The 22,340-nt window shown below is 49.0% G+C and overlaps 1 protein-coding gene across 1 annotated transcript in view; it reads left to right on the plus strand.

The window, feature by feature from the left end:
• The window catches only part of LOC118889446 (protein WWC3-like), a 268,253-nt gene extending 246,732 nt beyond the window's left edge, over nt 1-21,521 (plus strand). The window contains exons 12-24 of the mRNA XM_036841197.1: nt 894-904; nt 2,645-2,750; nt 3,632-3,706; nt 4,414-4,500; nt 5,584-5,776; nt 6,650-6,814; nt 7,238-7,389; nt 8,517-8,682; nt 15,805-15,969; nt 18,045-18,137; nt 19,936-20,163; nt 20,310-20,437; nt 21,455-21,521. Of these exons, the coding sequence (XP_036697092.1) occupies nt 894-904; nt 2,645-2,750; nt 3,632-3,706; nt 4,414-4,500; nt 5,584-5,776; nt 6,650-6,814; nt 7,238-7,389; nt 8,517-8,682; nt 15,805-15,969; nt 18,045-18,137; nt 19,936-20,163; nt 20,310-20,437; nt 21,455-21,521 (1,636 nt within the window). The remainder of the gene's footprint in view (nt 1-893; nt 905-2,644; nt 2,751-3,631; nt 3,707-4,413; nt 4,501-5,583; nt 5,777-6,649; nt 6,815-7,237; nt 7,390-8,516; nt 8,683-15,804; nt 15,970-18,044; nt 18,138-19,935; nt 20,164-20,309; nt 20,438-21,454) is intronic.
• The last annotated feature ends 819 nt before the right edge of the window (nt 21,522-22,340 follow it).

The raw sequence follows: 22,340 nt of genomic DNA on the forward strand, positions 1-22,340 counted from the left end.
CAGTTTTTTCACTTTGTGCTTTTTTTTTTTAATCTCTTTTCTCATGCGGCTCGACAGAAACGTTCACTGTAAGTGACCTTGGACTTCTCCTTCGCCTGGCTGGTCAGGCTGTGCCACATCTTTGTGCAGTGAATCAATGTATTTAGCATGGTCAGGCTGTGGTCAAGAAGGGCATAGCTCATAGCTGTGCTTTAATGTAGCTCAACAGTTGCTCTTGTTATTGTTGTTGTCGTTTGAACGGTATTCATCCTGGCTATGAAAGTTGTGTAAGAACTTTTCTAAGAGCTTGACGTATTTTTTTCTTCCGTGCGTTTTTTCCCCAGACTTTAACGCTTTCATTATTTTAGTATGCCAGCTGGCAGCTTCGCCCACGGTGTGATTTTCCTTATACTTTCCTCCCTTTTGTCAAGCAGCGTTGCTGTCCTTAGGTCTCAGTGTCTGTGTGTCTGTGTTCAATGATGGAAGGGTCAGAGGTTTCTGAAATGAATGTGTGGAAGCTTGTTTATTCCTTACTTCACTGGCGTTGCTCCCCACTTTCCGTCTCGTTGCCTTGACGCCCAAGAGCAGACGGTTGCGGTGTGTACTGTGGGATGTGCCGCGTGCTTTCTTTCTCACCCAGGGCAGGTGCTGACCGTACCTCCTTCTGTCAACTCCGGCATCCAGTTGCTCCGTGAATGTGCTAAGCCCAGGATCACTGAGGGTTGATTGTCCCACTTCCTTTCTCTCTTCATCCACTTTCATTGCAGTGAGAGAGAAATTTTGTCAGTCACACCACTGGGTTGCCTGGAAGTTACCTGGATCGTTGTGCGGTGTTCCTTAAAAGCGTGTAAGGCCGAGTGTCAGGGCTGGGAATGGAAGTAGTGAGCTGTTGTGTTTGCTGGGGTTCCATGCAGCAAACTGAGGGGTTCTCTCTGCAATTCAGAGCTGGGGGCTCTGGGTCCTTCCATGGGGCGGGGGTGACGAGCAGAGCTGGACTTGGGAGTCGTCATCTACGATCTGAGAGTCGGTGCCTCCGGCCACCCCAGGACGGAGCCAGCTTCTGCCCCTGACTGAGGCGGAGCCAGTGGCCCCCACGCTGGGCGCTGCAGACCTTTGAAAGGTCGGCTTTTGTCTGCCGTTAACATCGTGAGACCAAAGGCCACAGCCCTGTTTTGTATCCCGATGAATATATTTGGGTTTAATTGTTGCTGTGAATAATAATTTGGCTGAAAAGAGAGATGGTTGGGGACTTCCCTGGTGGCGCAGTGGTTAAGAATCCGCCTGCCAATGCAGGGGACACGCATTCGAGCCCTGGTCCAGGAAGATCCCACGTGCCACGGAGCAGCTCAGCCCGTGCGCCACAACTACTGAGCTTGCACTCTAGAGCCCGCGAGCCACAACTACTGAGCCCAGAGCTGCAACTACTGAAGCCCGCGTGCTCTAGGGCCTGTGTGCCACAACTACTGAGCCCATGCGCTGCAACTGTTGAAGCCCGCATGCCTAGAGCCCATGCTCCGCAGCAAGAGAAGCCACCGCCCTGAGAAGCCCGCGCACCGGAATGAAGAGTAGCCCCCGCTCACCACAACTAGAGAAGGCCCAGCGCAGCCAAAAGAAAAAAAAAAGAAAAGAGGTGGTCATTGGTGTCAAGGGTGCACAGATGTCTAGATTTTCAATTTCTAGAGCTTAGATGGCCGGAGAACATAGAGAGACCAGAGGGGCCTGCACTATTAACAAGAGGCATCATGATGCTGGAGTGAGGCTCACTTTGGGGCGTCATGCTTTAAGCCTGTGTTCTAACCGTGTGTGCCTCTCTCGAAAGTGTTGAGGTTCCTGTGTCCGTCGTCACATTTAGCAGCGGGAGACGGCATGCCTGTTTCTGTTGCTTTTGTTAAAAGAAACTTGTTGCTGTGAGGGAAGGAGTAGAAAGAGTTGATGAAATGATAAAAGGGAAAATGTCAGTGGTTGTCTTGGGCTCTTGGTTAAAATAGATACGAGACAAAAATAAGCTGCCCAGTGATGGTCCTTTCTAATCCCAGGAGACAGTTCTGGAAGCCAGCCTGGCCCCAGGGCTGCTGAGGAGGACACTGCAGTTAGAGCGGCAGAGGGGTCACGGAGACGTTGGCAGAGGCCGAGTCTGGGTGCCTCTGTGTACTCTGACTTGAAAGTCACTCCATTTTGTTGGGGGTTATTTGATGCTTTTTAAAAACTCTGTCTTCTGAGTATAAAGCAGTGTAGCCTATGTTCCTTGTATAAAGTATGGAGAATACCAAGCAGCGTCAAGGAAACACCCCCCCTCCCACTTCTCGGAGAGCGCGCTGCCATCCGCGTGCAGGCGAAGTCTCTCTCCCGGGCTTCCCGTGTGACGCTCTCTCAAAGGGCCACGCCAAGGGCCTTCCCGCCCCCTTCTGACCTGTGCGCTCATTAAGGAGGTGAAAGGAGATTGATGATCATTTAAAGAGCTTTTAAAGAAGTAGCCAGAAGCCTGTTTCTTCCATTTTCCAATATAAGAAAAGACTGGAGCAGAGCGCATGTAAACACACCTCTGCACACGTGCTGGCCTGTCTCTACCACTTTGTGCCTTTGTCTCTGCTCTGCGCTGGGCTCCCGCGCTGTCGCCTCCTGAGCCCGGCCGTGTCTCTCGCTTGCAGTGGTGACCACCCCCGAGAAGACAGCGCCCAGAGGCTGGAGCGGAGAGCGTGCTGCGTGTCTGCCTGCCTGTCCGATTACTCGCTGGCCAGCGACAGCGGCGTGTTTGAACCTGCCACCAAAAGGTTAGAAGCTGACCTTCTTGCCTCCCTGGGCTGACTTCCCAAAAGGCACCCCTGCCGAGACCTGTCTGGCTTGACACTCTGTGTGTGTCTGGGGTGCAGCTCTTCTGGCTTCTCTCCATGCGGGAGGGGCCCTTAGCGTCCCCATGGACCCCCTCTCCTCCCAGGTGGCGTCTGGGGACTGGCCTGGCTTCGGGCATCTAGGACGACTGCTTTCTCTCCGGCCCCGGGGGTTGGAAGGCATGAGCCCAGTAGAGCCGGAAAAGGAGAACCAGTGTGCGAGAGAGACCTGCTTTTCTAGAAAGGACGTTCGCTAGAAATGGATGTTCCCCCCGTCCCCTTTCCTTAGCTGGAGGAATCACTTTGCAAGGACAAAACCCCTTGTGGGCTTTATTTTGTTTGAGACCTTTGATGTCATTTTTTCAGCTCAGATATCTGTATGCATTTCACTTGTCGCCAAATTTTTTTTTTTTTTTTTTTTTTGGCTGCGCTGCTCAGCTTGCGGGATCTTAGTTCCCTGACCAGGGATCGCACCCGCGCCCCCTGCAGTGGAAGCGCGGAGTCTTAAACCACTGGAGCACCAGGGAAGTCCCCCCTGCAAAGCTTTTAAAAGTATATGTTTTTGAACGTTGTCGTGAATATCACGTGTGGTTTTGAGAGGTATTTTCTCAAAAAGGCCACTTCGTCAGCAGGTACCCTGGGAGGTGACGTCATGGATCCTGGGGACCTGCCGTGCCCTGTCAGTCACTTAAAGCATTTATTTATGTCGCAACTTAATAAAGCCCTTCTCAGTTAGAAGCGCCCCTAGTGCGAGAGAGCTTCTGCGGAGCCCGAGGTAAGCAGGTCCCCTCGGAATAACGCGGTGCCTTTCCGGTTGTGCTCAGGAGTGAGGACGCCGACGAGCCTGTGCCTGGAGACGCTTGCGGTAACGGGGGGCCCCAGATCCATGTTGGATTCTTGTGAGTACAGAAGGCTCCTTCCCTGTTGCTCGTAAAGAAAACGGGTAGATTGGGGCCCGCCCGGCGACTCACACCTCCACACACAGGCCAGGAGGCGTGGGGGGACCCGCGTGATCCGGCTGCTTCTCCCTGGCCTGGGGACCCCCGGGCCCATCTCAGCGGTCTCAGGTGAAGGGACAGAGGTGGCGGGAAGGAGAGATGGGCACGAGCGGCTCCACTGCCGTCCTCCAGCACCGAGTCACAGATGGGGACTGTCACCCCATGGGCACGGTCAGGCCCTCGGGGAAGTTCCCGCCGGAGCTGGGGTAGCCAGGTGCTGTGCAACACTAAGCGTTTTGGTTTCTAGCCGCAGTGTCTATGAAGGCAGCAACCAGCAGTGTTGAGGCGAACGAGGCAGGATGTTCACATCCCAGCAGCTTTCTTTTGCTCACTCTTGTCATCCTAGTGTTGCTCGGCACTCGTGACATTCGGGCTGGGTCATTCTTGGTTGGGGGCCGCCGTGTGCCCTCTGGGGTGTTGAGCAGCAGCCCTGGCCTCCACCCACTAGATCCAGTAGCCCCCCCACTCCACTCAGTGTGACAGTAAGAAACGTCTCTCGACTTTGCACAGGTCCCCCGGGGGTGGGGTGAGGACCACTGCGGTAGTTCAAGCAGGATTTCTCCACCGTGGGGCATTTGCAGCCTGTGAACGTGCCTTTTATTTTCTAGGCACGACAGTGCCAGCGAGTGTCTCCTCGTGAACGTGCTCCAACTGAAGAACTTTGCCGGGCTGGTGGTGAAGGAAGACTGCAAAATGTAAGCTCCCGCGCCGGTGGGGGCCGTGTCCTCCCCCCGGGCCCTCCTCCACATGGCACCACTGGCTGACCTGCTGCACGTGGCAGTTTGGGGAGGGAAAAGACTGTCTTGGAACCTGAATTTAGAATAAAACGCCAGGGAATGTCTGTCTGAAATCTAAAGGCCTGTAAGTTTTAAGAAGAGGCTGGTTTATTATTTGAGGCAGGTGGGGTTACTGGAGCCAGGCTGGTTATGTGCCGTGGCCATGCTGACAAAGTGCCGGGTGCCCGTCATCGGCAGCGTTGGGGCTTAAAACGTCCATCCTGCTCACAAGGCTGGTGGCGACACAGCCACACTCGGCTCTTGAGATCTGATGAAATGCCTGAAGAGGCCTCAGGCTGGGACCAGGCATCCTTGTCCGAGCAGGGAGAAGGAAATCTGTGTTGTCTCCGGTGGGGAGATGGGTGCCCGATGGGGGTGTGAGGTCCCACTTACCCTGGCGGGTGAACCCACCTGTGATGGGTGTTCAGGCCCGACGGTGCCCTCCCCTTCCGTGAGTCGTCTTTGTAAACTGGCCTCCCGAAGGCCTAGGAAGCAGCCTGGTGTTCAGCGGCTGAGGGTTCGCCCTGATGGCGTACTTCACTCCACTGATGCTGGAGCTTCTCCTGGGTGCTGGCTTCCGTGCTGGGGGTGGATAGGGCCGGGAGCCCAGCCCGGCGGGTGCCTCGGTGGGCAAGCAGTCTGAGAGGCAAGGCAGGCAGAGCTTGGAGAGGGAGCCAGGGGGCCGTGAAAAGATCAGTGCAGATGTTTTGCCACAGAGGTGGTGAAAGCAGAAAGTCTGTTTGACTCCCCCTGAAGTTATAATTGCTGATTTTTATGTTTTCTTTTTGCTAATTTTTTTCTTTTCTTTTCTTTTCTTTCCTTTTCTTTTCCTTTTTTTTTTTTTTCTCTCCAAAGGTAGGTCAGTTCTTCGGACTTTCTTTTGGTTGAGAAAAGGACTTTTTCCAAAGGACTTTGCAGTTTTACCTCTTCACATCCAAAGGGTAACATACAGGGGTGTTCGTGTACGTGGTCCATGCTTTTTTCTCCCTGTCTCGATTCCAGACACATCCGCGTCTGTTTGCCTCCGCTTGACCCCGGCACACCAAACACATTCTGCTCTAAGGCTCTGGAATTGAAAGCCCCCTTGGTGTTTAATGAAGTTTTCAAAATCCCTGTGCAGTCAAACATGGTGATGTTGAAGTCCCTTCAGTTATACATGTGCTCAGTGAATCCGCAGCTGCAGGAAGAACTGCTGGTACGGTGCCCTCCTCACCCTCTCCTTCCTACCTTCCACCCCTCTTTCCCCGTCTCTTTTTGTCAGTCTCTGACATCAGTCTTTCTATCCTCCTGTCTTCTGCCTCAATCCTGCTTTTCTTCCTGTCTCTCTTCCTCAGTTTCTGTCTGTTTTTCTGTTTGGTTACAGTTTGTTTCAGAGTAACATACAGATTAAAATCAGCAAGGGAGGAAACATATAGGCCAGAGTCTGGGTGAGATCCAATCCTGAAGTTTCCACTTTCTTCACTGTGAGTTACCTTTTGTTCTCTGTCCTTCTCCCCTTCCTAGCAGTTTCTAATAGAGCTGAATAAGCAACATGAGAGTCATCGTCCCTAGCATCCTCCAACACCACTTTAACACCACTTTCATTTTACCTTAGTCCTGTTAGTAAGAATGAAATACTTTCCATTCTTTCTGCTTAAGATTAAAGGGTGGGCTTCCCTGGTGGTGCAGTGGTTGAGAGTCCGCCTGCCAATGCAGGGGACATGGGTTCGAGCCCTGGTCTGGGAGGATCCCACGTGCCGCGGAGCAACTGGGCCCGTGAGCCACAACTACTGAGCCTGCGCTGTAGGGCCCATGAGACACAACTGCTGAGCCTGCGCGTCTGGAGCCTGTGCTCCGCAACGAGAGAGGCCACGACAGTGAGAGGCCCGCGCACCGCGATGAAGAGTGGCCCCTGCTCGCCGCAACTGGAGAGCGCCCTCGTGCAGAAACGAAGACCCAACACAGCCACAAAAAAAATTAATTAATTAAAAAAAAAAAAAGATAAAAGGGTGACCTTGATGCCCATTGGTTGTTAAGGTGCAGTCATTCAGGGCCTGTTGTGCCTTTTTTTTTTTTTAACACCGCGCAGGGCATTGCTCAGATTAACTTGGCTGATTACGATGGTTCGAGCGAGATGCAGCTGCGCTGGTACTCGGTGCAGGTGTTCACCGGCCCCGAGCCGCCCGGGCGGGAGGACAAGCGGCTGGGACACAGCGACTTCCGGGACCCTGCACCCACCACGTCTGGAAAGACAGTAGGTGGCCTGGCTTTGAGACAGGCTTTTCCTGGGGACATTGTTTCTAAGAAACGTGTGTAGACTTAGTCTTAGAACACAGTGGCGATGAAGAAGCAGGGTTTCAAGGGAAGTAATAAAAACGGACTGTAGTGATGTATGTGGCCATTCATGGTAATATTCTTTAACACAACACGTTCATGATCATGAGTGATGCGTTGGTTGCTTTAAAATTTGAGTCCTCAGAGCTACATGGAAAGGCCAAGTTACCGTCTTGCTGTCAACCGGGGGTGAGCTGCTTCCTGCTGGAGAGCAGCCGGGGACGGCCACCAGCCTGGCAGCAGGGATGCTCCCCACGGGCCGTGCACGCGCCCGCTTTCCGCTTTGCCGCCCGCACGCCGCTGGCCTCGGCTGCTTCTTGGCAGCGTCCCTTTCGTCCTGTAGGACGCGGTGATGGTGCTGCTGGCGAGAGCCACGGCCCAGCTGCAGGCGGTGGAGAGAGAGCTGGCCGAGGAGCGGGTGAAGCTGGAGTACACGGAGGAGGAGATCCTGGAGATGGAGCGCAAGGAGGAGCAGGCCGAGGCCGTGTCCGAGAGGTGCGCGCGGCCAGCAGCCCCTCGGGGGAGAGGCAGCCGGGATGTTCGTCAGACACAACGCGATGTAGAGTGTGTGCGGCGACTCTTCGGTACCTTTGCCCAGAAGTCGGGATTCTCACGGGGGATTGTACGCCAGTCTGCACGAGGGCAGTACATTGACCCCAGCTCTACGCGCAGGCTTTTCACCTTTCCTTCTGTTCCCCGAATTTCTCTCAAAGAGGGGGACTGTTGAGGGACTCCCTCTGCCCGGATTGAATACAATAGGGCCCTTTAAGTTTTGCCTTTTTCTTTATTAACTGCTTTATTGAGCTATAATCTCCCTACCGTACGGTTCACCCATTAAGTGGACAATTGGCTGGTTTGTAGCGCAGGCAGAGCTGTGCCGCCAACATCACACTCAAGTTGAGGGCGTTTTCGTCGTGCCGAAAGGAAACCCCATACCCATTAACAGTCCGCCCGGTCCTCCCCGCCCCTGGCGACTGCCTGTCTGCGTGCCATCTCCAGGGATTTGCCTGTGCGGGGCCTTTCTTGTAAATGGAATCATGCGATGCCCCTTTACCTCTTCCCCGGAGCAGCCCATGGGTGAACGCTTGACTCGGGGTGGGGCAGACGTGTCTGCAGTAGAGGAGCAGCTCAGATGGGCAGGCACCGCGAGTGAATCGCTTCCCGGCGGGTCCCTTCTGGCAGCACTTTCATGTTGCTTTACTTCCACGGTTTTCCATAAAGAGCATCATGTTTCCAAAGCTTGCTACTTCTTCCTAATAGCTTTCTCTGGATTTATTTTCAAGAGGAATTTATTTTCGGAAGGGAAAGTGCACGGCAGAGGGGGAGGGTGTGTGTTCAGGGATGGGCAGGAGGCTGGGAGGGCTCGGGGAGAGGGGGTTCCGGGCTGCTGGCATCTTCAGCGGCTGCAATTGGGCGATACAGACAGACGGACCCTCTTAATGAAAGGCCTTGTAGCTCTGTCTTCCCCACGAAACAGAACTGCCTTTCATTTTATGAGAAAAGCAACCGTCTTCGGTCATTGGAAGCAAATATGGGGCGTCTCTACTGCTGTGCCCTGGGTGCAGCAGTAAAGTCAGTGCCCTGATGAACGTCTTGGGGGCTTTTGCCATGCCCGCCTTCAGGAGTTGGCAAGCCGACTCGGTGGACAGTGGCTGTAGCAGCTGCGCCCAGACCAGCCCCCCGCACCCAGAGCCCTGCTGCGTTGCTGTCAGCTCCATCCACGGACACACGTTTGCTGGCCAGGCAGACCCTTACGGCCCCGAGGAACTTCAGCCCCCACCTCTGAAGGTAAGCAGAAAAGCACAAAGGATTTCGCGGAGCCCCTGATGTTTTGCCGCAGAGCACCAGGTGCTGCCCTGGAAGGAGGGGCTGTGTGCCCTACGCTAGGGAATTGAAGTGAGTGGCCTCAGATCTGTAAACAGCAGGTACCATGGAAACGTCTGTCTACTTTAAATTAAAAGGAAAGGACAACTAAAAGGGGTGGATTTTTACTGCTTCATGTGCCCTCTTCAGGGCCGCGTGTGGCTCAGGGTGTTTCGTGGGTCCCTAAGGTTTTGGACGCTTGTCGTTGTTCTCCGTTTGTGACATTAAGAGCAGCGAAGCATCCTTTTGGCCCTTCTGTTCACCCGATCCTAGTTGTGCCCATCACCGTATCTCCAGTGGGGAAATCTTTCAGGTTTGTGGTGATAAATGTCTAAGGAACCCAGTGGGGTTGGGAGACACTGTATCAGTGCTCGATTGCAACTTTGTTTCCCAACTGTTCAACTCATCAGAACGTCTACCAGCACAGCCCCTGAGCTCAGTCCAAAACACAGGTCCTGAGAAAAGTGAGAGCCTCCCGCTGGCAGCCTCCCGCACTGCAGCCCATGCAGTGCCTCGGGCGGAGATGTTCTGGGCGCGCCTGCCGGTCATGGCCATTATTCCTCTTTCTAAGACTTTGGCGAGCGTTGGCCCACGTCAGGGGCAGTAGCTGTGGGAGGCTAGCTTGGTGTGTCCTCCTCCCTCAACTTTTAATTTTGAAGCACTTCAGATCTACAGAGAAGTTGCTAGAATAGTACAACGCATACTTGTATCCCCTTCACCTAGACTCCCCAGTTGTTAGTTCTTCACCACATTTGCATTCTCTCTTTCCAGGTGCATGTGGTAGCTGCCAGGCATTGCAGATGCAACAGCAAAGAAACAAATGGAAAGTCCTGCCCTGTGGGCAACAGACAGGGTAAAACAGTAAAATACAGCAGCGTTTGAGATAGTCAAAGGGGCTACTGAAGAATGAGATGGTAGGGAAGCAGGGTTTGCATTTTTAGAAAGAATTACCGTTTTAGAAGGGGTTACATTTAGAAGTGTAAATTGGTATCTACAAACATCAGGACTGTAAAATGGTGCAGCCGCTATAGAAAACAGTATGGAGGTTTCTCAAAAAATTAAAAATAGGGACTTCCCTGGTGGTGCAGTGGTTAAGAATCCGCCTACCAATGCAGGGGACACGGGATCAAGCCCTGGTCCGGGAAGATCCCACATGCCACGGAGCAACTAAGCCTGTGAGCCACACGGCCCGCGCACCCATGCTCGGCAACAAAAACAAGCCATGGCGATGAGAAGCCCGCGCATCGCAACAAGGAGTAGCCCCTGCTCGCCGCAACTAGAGAAAGCCTGTGCGCAGCGCCTGTGCGCAGCGCCTGTGCGCAGCAGTACAGACCCAACGTAGCCAAAAATAAATAAATAAATAAATCTATTTTTTAAAAAAATTCAAAATAGAAATACCATATGATCCAGCAATTCCACTTCTGGATGTACATCCAAAAGAGCTGAAAGCAGGTCTCCAAGAGATACTTGCACATCCACATTCATAGCAGCATTATTCACAGTAGCCAAGAGGTGGAAGCAGCCCATGTGTCCGTCGACAGCTGAATGGATAAGGAAAAAGTGGTATATATGTACTATGGAATATTAGCCTTAAAAAGGAAGGAAGTCACATCACAGGCTACAACATGGATGAAGCTTGAAGACATTGTGCTAAGTGAAATAAGCCAGTCACAAAAAAATGAATCCTATACGATTCCACTTATATGAGATTCCTAAAGTAATTAAATTCATAGAGACAGAAAGTGAAATGGTGGTTACCAGGGGCTAGAGATGGGGAAATGGGGAGTTGTTGAATGGGGACAGAGTTCAGTTTGGGAAGGTGAAAAAATTCTAGAGATCTCTTTCACAACAATGTAAGTATATTTAATACTACTGAACTGCACAATGAAAAATCGTTACAATGGTAAATTTTACTTATTTATTGTTGGCTGCGTTGGGTCTTCGTTGCTGCATGCGGGCTTTCTTTAGTTGCGGAGAGCAGGGGCTCCTCTTCGTTGTGATGTGCAGGCTTCTCATTGTGGTGGCTTCTCATTGTGGAGTCTGGGCTCTAGGCGCGCAGCCTTCAGTAGTTGTGGCACGCAGGCTCAGTAGTTGTGGCACACGGGCTTAGTTGCTCTGCGGCATGTGGGATCTTCCCGGACCAGGGCTCAAATCTGTGTCCCCTGCATTGGCGGGTGGATTCTTAACCACTGCACCACCAGGGAAGTCCATGATGGTTAATTTTATGTATTTTTTATAATAGAAATGAAAGGTCATAGAAGTCTCACTGAGAAGGCAGTTTTTGAGCAAAGTCCTTAAGGAAGGAGTCTGGGAGCCTTGTGTGGGGCTGGGGATGGGCATTCAGGTGGAGGGAGCTGCAAGTGCAGGTGGGGTCGGGGTAAGGAGGCATCAGAGCTGAGGACAGAGGGAGTCAAGGGGCCACATCATACAGGGCCTACTCAGGACTCTTGCTTTTTTTCTTGAGAGCATTGGAAAACTGGTGGATAGTTTTGAACCCAGGGGTGATGTGATCTGACTCACTTTTTAAATTTTTTCCTAGAATAATTTATTGACATGAAATTCTCATAAAATGAACCCTTTCAAAGTGGACATTTCAGTGACTTTGAATACATTTACAATGTTGTGCAACCACCACTTCTCTCTGGTACCAAGACATTTCTTTCACCCCAAAGTAAAACCCCATAACCATTAGCATTCACTCTCCCTTATCTCTCCCCGACCCCTGGCAACCACCAATCTGCTTTGTTTCTATGGATTTGCCAATTCTGGATGTTTTGTGTAAATGGAATCATCCAGGGTTTAAAAGATCAGACTCCAGGGGATCGTAGCCAAGATGACAGAGTAGGGAAGAGCTCACCTCCACCCACAGGTGTACCAAAAGTACGACTGCAGTTGACCCTTGAACAACACAGGGGTTAAGGGTGCTGACCCACCTCACAGTCGAAAATCTGCATTTGGGAGTTGTTTTTTATTTTTTATTTTTTAACACCTAAAGGAACTAGAAAAAGAAGAACAAATAAGATCCAAAGTTAGTAGAAGGAAAGAAAGAAAGATCAGAGCAGAAATTAATGAAAGAGACTAAAAGAACAGTAGAAAATATCAGTGAAACTAAGAAGTGGTTCTTTGAAAAGATAAACAAAATTGGTAAACCTTTAGACTCATCAAGAAAAAAAGAGAGCCTAAATAAATAAAATCAGAAGTGAAAAAAAGAGGGGACTTCCCTGGTGGTCCAGTGGTTAAGACTCACAGACTACATGGCACAGCAAAAAAAAGGAAAAAAAGAAACGAAAAAAAGAAGTTACAACTGACACCACAGAAATACAAAGGATCATAAGAAATTACTATGAACAGTCATATGCCAGTAAACTGGATAACCTAGAAGAAATGGATGAATTCCTAGAAACATACAATTTCCCAAAACTGAATCAGAAAGAAATAGAAAATATGAACAGACCGATTATCAGTAATGAAACTGAATCAGTAATTTAAAAACTCCCAACAAACAAAAGTTCAGGATCAGATAGCTTCACAGGTGAATTCTACCAAACATTTAAAGAAGAGTTAACACTCATTCTTCTCAAACTATTCCCAAAAATTGAAGAGGAAGGGGTGCTTCTGAACTCATTCTATGAGGCCACCATCACCCCGACCAAAACCAAAGACACCACAAAAAAATAAAGTGACCGGCCAATATCACTCACGAACATAGATGCAAAAATGCTCAACAAAATACTAGCAAGCCAAATCCAACAATTATATTAAAAGGATCATAAACCATGCTCAAGTGGGATTTATCCCAGGGATGCAAGGATTGTTCAGTATCCACAAATCAATCCAAGAGATATACACCATGTTAGCAAATTGAAGAATAAAAATCAAGATCATGTCAGTAGATGCAGAAAAAGCTTTTGACAAAATTCCACATCCATTTATGATAAAAGGTCTCCAGAAAGTTGGTATAGAGGGAACATAACTTGACCATATATGGCCATATATGACAAGCCCACAGCTATCATCATATTCAGTGGTGAAAAGCTGAAAGCATTTCCTCTAAGATCAGGAGCAAGGCCCACTCTCGCCACTTTTATTCAACATAGTATTGGAAGCCCTAGCCACAGCAATCAGACAAGAGAAAGAAGTAAAAGGAATCCAAATTGGAAAGGAAGAAGTAAAACTGTCACTGTTTGCAGGTGACATGATACTATACATAGAAAATCCTAAAGACGTGACCAAAAATCTACTAGAGCTCATCAGTGAATTCGGTAAAGTGGCAACATTTAAAGTTAAGGGATATAAAATTAATATATGGAAATCGTTTGCAGTTCTATGCAACTAACAATGAACTATCAGAAAGAGAAATTAAGAAAATAATTCAGTTTACAGCTGCATCAAAAAGAATAAAATACCCAGGAAGAAATCTAACCAAGGAGGTAAAAGACCTGTACTCAGAAAAGTGTTAAGTCATTGATGACAGAAATTGAAGACAACACAAACAAATGGAAGGATACACCATGCTCATGGATTGGAAGAATCCATGTTAAAATGACCATAGTACCCAAGCCAATCCACAGATTGAATGCAATCCCTATCAAAATACCAACGGCATTTTTCACAGAACTAGAAAAAATAATCCAAAAGCTGTATGGAAACACAAAAGACCCCGAATAGCCAAAACAACCTTGAGGAAGAAGAATAGAGCTGGAGGTATCATGCTCCCTGATTTCAAACTGTACTACAAAGCTACAGTAATCAAAGCAGCATGCTACTGGCACACAAAAAAAGACACATGGGTCAGTGGAACAGAGTAGAGAGCCCAGAAATAAACCCACACTTATATAATCAACTAATCTATGATGAAGGACGCAAGAAAATACAGAGGGGAAAAGACAGCCTCTTCATGAAATGGTGTTGGGAAAACTGGACAGCTACATAAAAAAGAATCAAACTGGACTACTTTCTCATTCCATTTTAAAATGTTTAAAGACTTAAATGTAAGATCTGAAACCATAAAACTCCTAGAAGAAAGCATAGGTAGGTATGCTCTTGGACATCAGTCTTAGCAATGTATTTTAGGATATCTCTCCTCAGGCAAGGGAAGCAAACAAACAAACAAAAAACAAATGAGACTTTATCAAATTAAAACGCTGTTGCACAGTGAAGGAAACTATCAACAAAACAGAAATGCAGCCTGCTGAATGGGAGAAGATAGTTGCAAATGTTATATCCGACGAGGGGTTAATACCAAAATATACAGAGAACTCGGACAACTCAACATCAAAACAACCAATCTGATTAAAAACTAGGCAGAGGACTTGAGTAGACATTTTTCCAAAGAAGACATTCAGATGGCCAACAGACATATGAAAAGAGGCTCAGTGTCACTAATCATTAGGGAAATGCACATCAGAACCACAATGAGGTATCACCTCATACTTGTCAGAATGGCTATCATCAAAAAGACAGCAAATAACAAACATTGGAGAGGATGTAGCGTAAAGGGAACCCTTGTGCACTGCTGGTGGGAATGTAAATTGGTGTCACCACTGTGGAAAACAGTAAGCAGGTTCTTCAAAAAGTTAAAAGTTGAACTGCCACACCATCTTGCAGTTCCACTTCTGGGTATTTTTCTGAAGAAAGCAAAAACGCTAGTTAGAAAAGATATATGCACCCCTGTACTTATTACAGCATTATTTACAATAGCCAAGATATGGAAACAACCTAAGTGTCCATTGTCAATAGATGAATGGGTAAAGAAGATGGGGTATATATGTGTGTATATATGTATACACACAGACACACATATATATACATACATATGTATATACATAATATGCAGTGAAATACTGGCCATAAAGAAGAAGGAAATCTTGCCATTTACAATAGCACAGATGGACCTAGAGGGTATTATGCTAAATAAGTCGGAGAAAGAGAAATACTGCATGATTTCGCTTATATGTAGAATTAAAAACAAAACAAAACAAATGAACAACCATAACAAAACAGAAACAGACTCATAGATACAGAGAACAAAACTGGTGGTTGCCAGGGGGGTTGAGTGGGTGGGGATGAAGGAAATAAGTGATGGAGATTAAGAGGTACAAACTTCCAGTTATAAAATAAGTAAGTCACGGGGATGTAATGTACAGCATAGGGTATAAGGTCAATAATATTGTGTTGACTCTGTATGGTGACAGACGGTAACTAGACTTATCATGGTGATCATTTTGTAATGTATTATAATATGGAATCAGTATGTTGAACACCTGAAGCTAATATAACATAGTAAGTCAGTTATGCTTCAATAAAAATTAATGAATGAATGGCTCATACAGCATGTGGCCTCTTGTGACTGGCCTCTTTAACTCAGCCTAATGTTTTCAAGGTACATCAGATTGTAGTAACTACCAGCACTTCCCTCTTTCTCATCGCTTGCATGAGTATGCCACGTTTTGTTTATCTGCTCATCCGCCCGTGGATGTTTGGACTACTTCCACCTTTTGGCTGTTTGAATAAGGCTGCTATGAACATTTGTGTGCAAGTATTTGTTTGAACACCTGTTTTCAGGTCTTTTCGGTATACACCTAGGAGTGGAATTGCTGGGTCTGACTTCAGTTTTTACCAGGATGTCCCTGGTGCTGTGTTGAGAAGGGTTTGAAGGGAGGAGGGAGGCGTGGAATCCAGGAGACGGGTGAGAAGCCTCCTGCACTAATCAGGCACAAGACGATGGTGACCCAGATGAAGGGTTGGTGATAGGAGGTCAAAACATGCTTAATCTCGAACACAGAGCCAACAGGATTTAATCTTGGGCCAGATATAGGGTGTATGAAAGAGAGCTGGGTCCAGAATGACACGAACACTTTTTTTGCTGGAACAAATGGGAAAGTAGAGATCCTTGGCAGAGGGAATATCAGAAATTCCATTTTGGACGTGTTAAGTGTGAAATGCCACTTAGACCTCCAGTGGAAATGGCAGGGTTGTTTGGTGACTACGCTAATTTAATGCTTGTGTTCTAGAAAGAGTCGTGGTAAACAATAAATTACTATCTAGGTTGATAAGGAAACCAACACAGAAGATCTCTTCCCGGAAGAGGTGGCGAGTCTGCCGAAGGAGAGGCCCGGCCGCAGGGCCCGCGGCTCGCCCTTCACGCGGAGCAGCACCATTGTGCGTTCCCAGACTTTCTCGCCCGCAGCACGAAGCCAGTACGTCTGCAGAGTAAGTCGGGAGTCCTTTGCCACCTGCCTGGAAGGATTCTTCATCGGTCGCGGGCGGGGCTGGGCAGCAGAGGGTTGGAGCTCCCGGCTGGTCCTCACCTGCACGCAGGGTTGAGAACTCTGAGACCGGTGGAGGGGGAGACCCCACCTGCTGTGGTCCGTGGAGACAGGACAGCAGGTTGGAGGTTGGCCGGCCGTGGCCGTGTGACAGTGACGGCACGGACTAGCAGAGACGAGGCGCTGTTGAGGGTAAGTGCTGACGACGCAGCAGACTGGGGGCGCCGTTTGGCTCGAGGAGAGCTTTGACCCTCCCGCTCCTCTAACGGGGCTCGTTGGAGAAAGCATCTTCCCTTGAAGGGGCTGCCAAGGAGCCGCTGCATTAGGGCAAAGCCAGAGTTTGATCACATGAGAGAGGCAGACCCTCAGGCCTACGTGGGAGACACTGAGGGGTCCCCAGGCCCACCCTCAGGCTCAGAAATTGGCTAGGACTCACGCAACTCAGAAAAGCCGTCGTAGCCACGATGATGGTGCGCCGCAAGGAAGGGGTGCAGACCGACGCGCAGAGGGAAGAGGCGACGGGCAGCGCTCCGGAGAGACCGGGCGGAGCTTCCAGCCCTTCTGCCGCAGCGGATTTGTGCGGGAGCTCTCACCTCTCGGAGCAGTGGCAGCGTGCCCGGAGCACAGCCAACCAGGGGCGCTCACCCGAGGCTTGGTGCCCAGGGGTTTTGTGGGGGTCGTCACGAGGCACAGCTGGTGGCCGGCGTGGCTGACCTTCGTCTCCAGCCCCTCCAGGGTCAAGCTGGTGGTCCAGGGCCCCCCCTCACATTGTCAGCAGAGACTGTGGGGCCGGGCCAAGGTCCCCAGGTAAACAGAGACACTTAGAACGTTCTAGGGACTTACAGGTCACTGCCCAGGAGCTGAGCAGGGAGCCCACGTTTCTTGGGGAGGGAAGCCTTTACTCACAGGAGGGAGCAACAGGGGCTGGGGCCCGGGTGGCCACGTCTGCGAGGCCTGCAGCTCCTCTCCCCACGCGGCGAGGTGCCCCGGTCGCGCTGCCCCGGGCAGCCCAGGGTCAGGCGGGGCACTCCCGCCCCATCAGGCTGCAGCCCCGTGGGGCCTGATGCTTCATCACGCGGCTGGAGGCGCCTGATCGAAGCCCACCCTTCCTTATCCTAGACTCCTGCCGAGCCCCTGTGGAGCAGCCTCCAGCCTGCTTGCTGAGAACAGGGTGGTGACGGAGGGAGCCCTTCACCTCCCCAGAAACAGGCCTCCAGCCCCTGCACTGGGCTTTGCGCCCTGCTCGAAGGCACGCACTGGCCGGCGATGCTTCTAGAGGCCTCTTTGTGTTTATATTATATGTTTGTGATGAAGGGGAGGCATGTAAGTGCAGGGCTGCGACATTTCCTGATATCTGGGGTTCATTGGCATGGAAAGTAAGGCCGTGAAGGCCAGGACTTTGCTTTCACGCAGATATATGTTGATCCTGAAATGAAAACTTGCCGCCAAATGAAATACGTAACGTCTCGGCTCCCGTGAAGTCGGCATTATTTATTTTTCTTTTTAAAGCCAGGTCTTTTTCCTTGATGGGCAGGGTGGGTGTTAGTGGTGTGGGCTTGTCCTCCTGCCAGGAACGAGACTCTTTTCTGGAACGCCAGTCTTCCCAGCTCTTGCCAAAGCTAGAAACACAGCAAATGAGAATGATTGATAAAAAGTGAAAAGCGCTGAGGAGAGTGTGGGTTTTCCTGAGCGTCACACCGTATCAAGCGGCAGTTGGCATTGATAGGATTGAAATTGTGTTGCTCGATTAGCCTGGAAAACGTCAGCTGGTTCGGTTGATGGACCTGAAGGAGGGGTGGGGCTGGGGGTTGCTCTGCTCATTTGGTTTGTCTTTGTTTGGCTTGAAACTCTTGTGTAGGGTTTTCTTGTAAGCGAAACCGAAAGTCTTGGTAAAAGCTCTAAACGTCATAACTGTTTGAGTACCTGCACGAGAAACAAAATAATCCAGTTCAGAGTACACAGAGAATGAATGTTGAATTCTTGAGGAAGTGTTTCTGAACCTCAGTCTTTTTGGTGTAGCTTTATCGTAGTGACAGCGACAGTTCAACGCTGTCCCGGAAGTCCCCCTTTGTCCGAAACACTTTGGAAAGACGAACCCTTCGCTATAAGCAGGTATGTGCCACGTAGACTAATATGCCGTCTGTATGTACGCTGGGAGTTATTTCTACAAACCCGAAGACGTAATATTTTAGGTAAGATTAATTGAAAGGTGATATGTTTATTTCCTTTTTTACTTAGGTATAATTTTAAAAAGTGTATATAATGTCAATATGTTACCAATATTTGTTAATTTCCTAAGATAATGTCATAATCTAAGATAATACAGGATCTTTACATTTTACAATATAATAAATTAATAAACAGCCATTCTGTATAAGAGATTCTTCTCTCTTTTTTGACAAGGGAGTATATACAGTTTAGAAAATTTGAGTCTTTCAACGTGGAGCATTCTCCTACATAGGACTGTTCTACAGTTTTCCTTTCTATACACCGAATTTTTTCTCCACATCACGCCAGTTTACACAGTTTTGCTACTTTTAATTTGTAAGGTAGTGGTTCCCTGACTTTCCTGGGCAAGAATTCTTTGAAACAAAAAAAAATTCCCAGATCTCCTTGTGGTGGTTGTATTTAGAGTAGCCGCTGACAGAGAATGATAAGAAAACACATAACTCAGCAACAAAAGTATTTCTCAGCAGCCATGCTGTTGGCATTTTGGCCTAGGTCTGTCTTTGTTGGGGGCTGTCCTGTGCACTGTGGGCCGTTGAGCTGCATCCCTGGCCTTGACCCACTAGTTGCCACTATCACCCCCTCCCCCAGTTGTGACGACCAAAACTGTCCCCTGAGGGCCCAAGTCACCCCTGGTTGGGAACCAGTGAGCTCTGCTATGAATTCAGCAGAGCTTTTAAATGAGTTCGTGTTTATTAAGTCACTTACATTTGCATTTAACTTCTGCATATGTGCAGAATAGTGTTATGGGTGTGTAAAACGCATACAGTTATTCAGTCCTCCCAACAACGCTGATAGGCTCGTGGATTTGTGCTTTTGTTGCACTAACTGCCTTCCCCAGCGTTGTTTGCCATGGGGTGGGAAGTACTGCTCTCAGCTCCGTGTACAAAATTCTATTCTCGTCTTAGAACCTTCTTGAAAACAGGAGACTTGCTTACTTCAGGCTTATGTGGGGAGGAACGTTTTGTTGTTGTTGTTGTTGCTGTTGTTTGGCCTCGCTGCGCGGCTGCCGTTGTAGTTCTCCGACCAGGGATGGAACTCGCACCCCAGCATTGGAAGCGGGGAGGCCTAACCATTGGACCACCAGGGAATTCCCTGGGGAGGAGCGTTTTTGACAGCCTGTGTGTGTTTAACCAGACAGCCCTCAGCGTGGTTTATAACGTGCTTTTTTCCCGTTATACAGTAGATCATTAAGATTTTGCCACGTCGGTATACTTTTCATCCTTTTACAATAGCTGCATTTTCTGCTGGCCTTATAATGTATTTGATCACTTTTCTCTTGTTAGGTATTTAGGATTTTTTCTGTCATAAACCTTTTGCACATCATCAGCTGTGCCTTTCAGATGCAAGTCAAATGAAATTTCAGAACCAAAGAAAACACACATTTTGTGGCTCTTGCTTATATTGTCAAGTAGCACTTGAGAAAGATGACGCCCTCCTGCCCCGGTGAGAGGGTCTCTTTCTCTGCGCTTTAGCCAAAGCCTAGGTCGTCCTTACAGCGGACAGTTTCCTGTCACTGGCTCGTTACCGGAGTGGAGGTTTGAACCCGTGTCGCCCACGTGCGTGTTGTGTTGGCGTCCGGCCACGCTGCGGGTGTCTCCCTCCAGTGGGGTCGGTCACTCGGGGAAGAAGCTGCAGGCAGGGCGCGGGCGGGGTGGGCGCGCTCACGGCCGCGGTCTCGCAGCCCTGCAGGTCCTCCCTGGCGGCGCTGGCGGCGCGCACGTCCCTGGACCTGGAGCTGGACCTCCAGGCGTCGCGGACGCGGCAGCGGCAGCTGAACGAGGAGCTGTGCGCCCTGCGCGAGCTGCGCCAGCGCCTGGAGGCCGCCCAGCTCCGCGGCCACGCCGAGCCCGCGGCCTGGCTGCTGCGCGACGAGCGCTTCCGGAGCCTGCTGCGGGAGGCCGAGAGGCAGGTGAGGCCCCGGCCCGCCAGCGGGGGGAGGGGGCAGGCGGGCGGGCCTTTCTCCCCTCCCGGTGCCCGGAGCTGGCAGGGGCTTCCATCGCTCTTCCTTGAAACTGGAAGCAAACCCGTCTGGTTCACCCCGCGTTGCTGTTGCAGACGAGACAGACCAAACTTGACTTCCATCAAGAACAGGCAGCTGAGAAGATGCTGAAGAAGGCCTCCAAAGGGGTGTGCCAGCTGCGCGGGCAGAACCTCAAAGAGCCCATCCAAGTGCAGGCGTTCAGGTGGGGAGAAGCCCAGGCCTCACTCTCCCGCTTGCTTTCTACTGTCATACCTTTGTCATTATAAAGAGTAAAGTAAGTATTGAGACAGACCCACAAGGAAGTGGAGAACAAAGCTGGAATCCCCACTGCTGTCAGCATTGTGCGATTTTTCTCCTGATTTATTTTCTATGTAGCTTTAATTAAGGCCAATTATGATCATTTTTGTTGAATTTTGCATTCAGCTTATTAAGAATTAAAATACCACATGTTACTACCTAACCCGTTATTTTTCTCATGACTAATTTCATCTAATAAACATAATTCACTTACCGGCTCTTGTAACATCTTTTATGTTTATGATCACAAATAACAGCAATTTACATATGTACAGTATGTGTTATCTTTGCTTTTTAAAATTTAGATTGAAGCATGCTCTATATACAGGAAAATGTTCTGTTCCTATGAATACAGTTTAGTGAGTTCTCATGAACTGAACATTACAGAAATCAAAACATTATCAGCGTTTCCAGATTACCCTGCAAATTTCCTTAAACGCTGTGTTGAATTCTAATGACATAAATCAGTTTTGCATGGTTTTGTTCTTTTATGCAGCCGCAGTTAACACAGCTCTATCCATACTACTTTGTGCCTGACTTTTGGCTTTGTTTTTTTCTATACCTGTAATTTTTATGTCCTTATCATAAAATAACACAAGATATTATAACCACTTCCTTCAGTTTTGATTTAGAATTCATATACTGATATATTTTTTAAATGTATTCATTTGTTGATAGAACAAGAATTAAGACTTACTATGTAGCAGGCACTCTTCCAGCCACTGGAGATAAATCCCTGCCCTCCTAGGAGTATCATAACTTCTATTACAATTTTGAAAATTTGTGTACAAACATATATGATGAGAATTCAAATTCTGATTGTTCTATGAACAAGGAAAGCCATCATTGATATGAGAGCTTCCTGCCAGCTTTCAGTGTCTGCATATCACCTTCTAACGTAATTTTTTCCATGCCCACCCAGGGAGAAGATAGCATTTTTCACGAGACCAAGGACTAACATACCTCCGCTGCCGGTTGATGATGTTTGATGAAGTATTTATCTGCCTATTTTATTTCCACGAAGTTCTAAAATTGTCTAGCTAAAATTGTCTTTCAAATATCTGTGCAAAGTTATTAATATACACATTTTGTTTTCAAAAGTCTATAAATATGTATTTTTTGATAGTGACAGGAACAGGGCTTGGCTTTTCCTTGTTAAATTAACATCTCAAGCAGGTTATTTTATAAAAGAGCAGCTATTGTGTTAAGATTCTACAGTTTCCATGCTGTGTTCTTTGACTTGAAGGGTGGAAGACAGAAACTCAGGCAGATTCACTGTATTGTCATTTATTTATAGTTCTTTCCTTCCTCCTTGAAGGAAAACACTGACTTTAAGATGTATTTTAAGACTGAAATTTAGTTCTTCAGTATTTGCCATGCGGTAGAATGGATCTTTGGGGCCGGTTTTGTGTCTGACGTCGGAAACGCAAACACTGTGTGCTGAACTCGTCACTCGCCCCGTCTCTCCTGTGTGCATTGATCATGTATATTGCACACTTTCGCACCCTTTGTGTGCTGTTAAGATGCCGCCTTAGGGGCTCAGTCCTAAGTCAGTGCGGGGTGCGCGTTGCGGAGCTCGGTCTCCCGCGCGGGCTGGGCACCCAGAGCCCCTGGTTTCCGTGCACCTTTCCGTGCCCACCCCGGGTCTGAGGCCGGTCACGGAGCCCCCGGCGGCGGCAGCCGCACAGCCCACCCTCACCCGGCCACGGCAGCCCCGCCTGCCTTTCCGGCCCTCCCCATCTGATCCTGACCGACAAGGAGGGCGCTGGTGGAGCTTCTGCTCTGCTGCTCTGCCCTGCAGGAAAGTG

Source organism: Balaenoptera musculus, chromosome Y (assembly GCF_009873245.2).
Source record: "Balaenoptera musculus isolate JJ_BM4_2016_0621 chromosome Y, mBalMus1.pri.v3, whole genome shotgun sequence".
Lineage (NCBI taxonomy): Eukaryota > Metazoa > Chordata > Mammalia > Artiodactyla > Balaenopteridae > Balaenoptera > Balaenoptera musculus.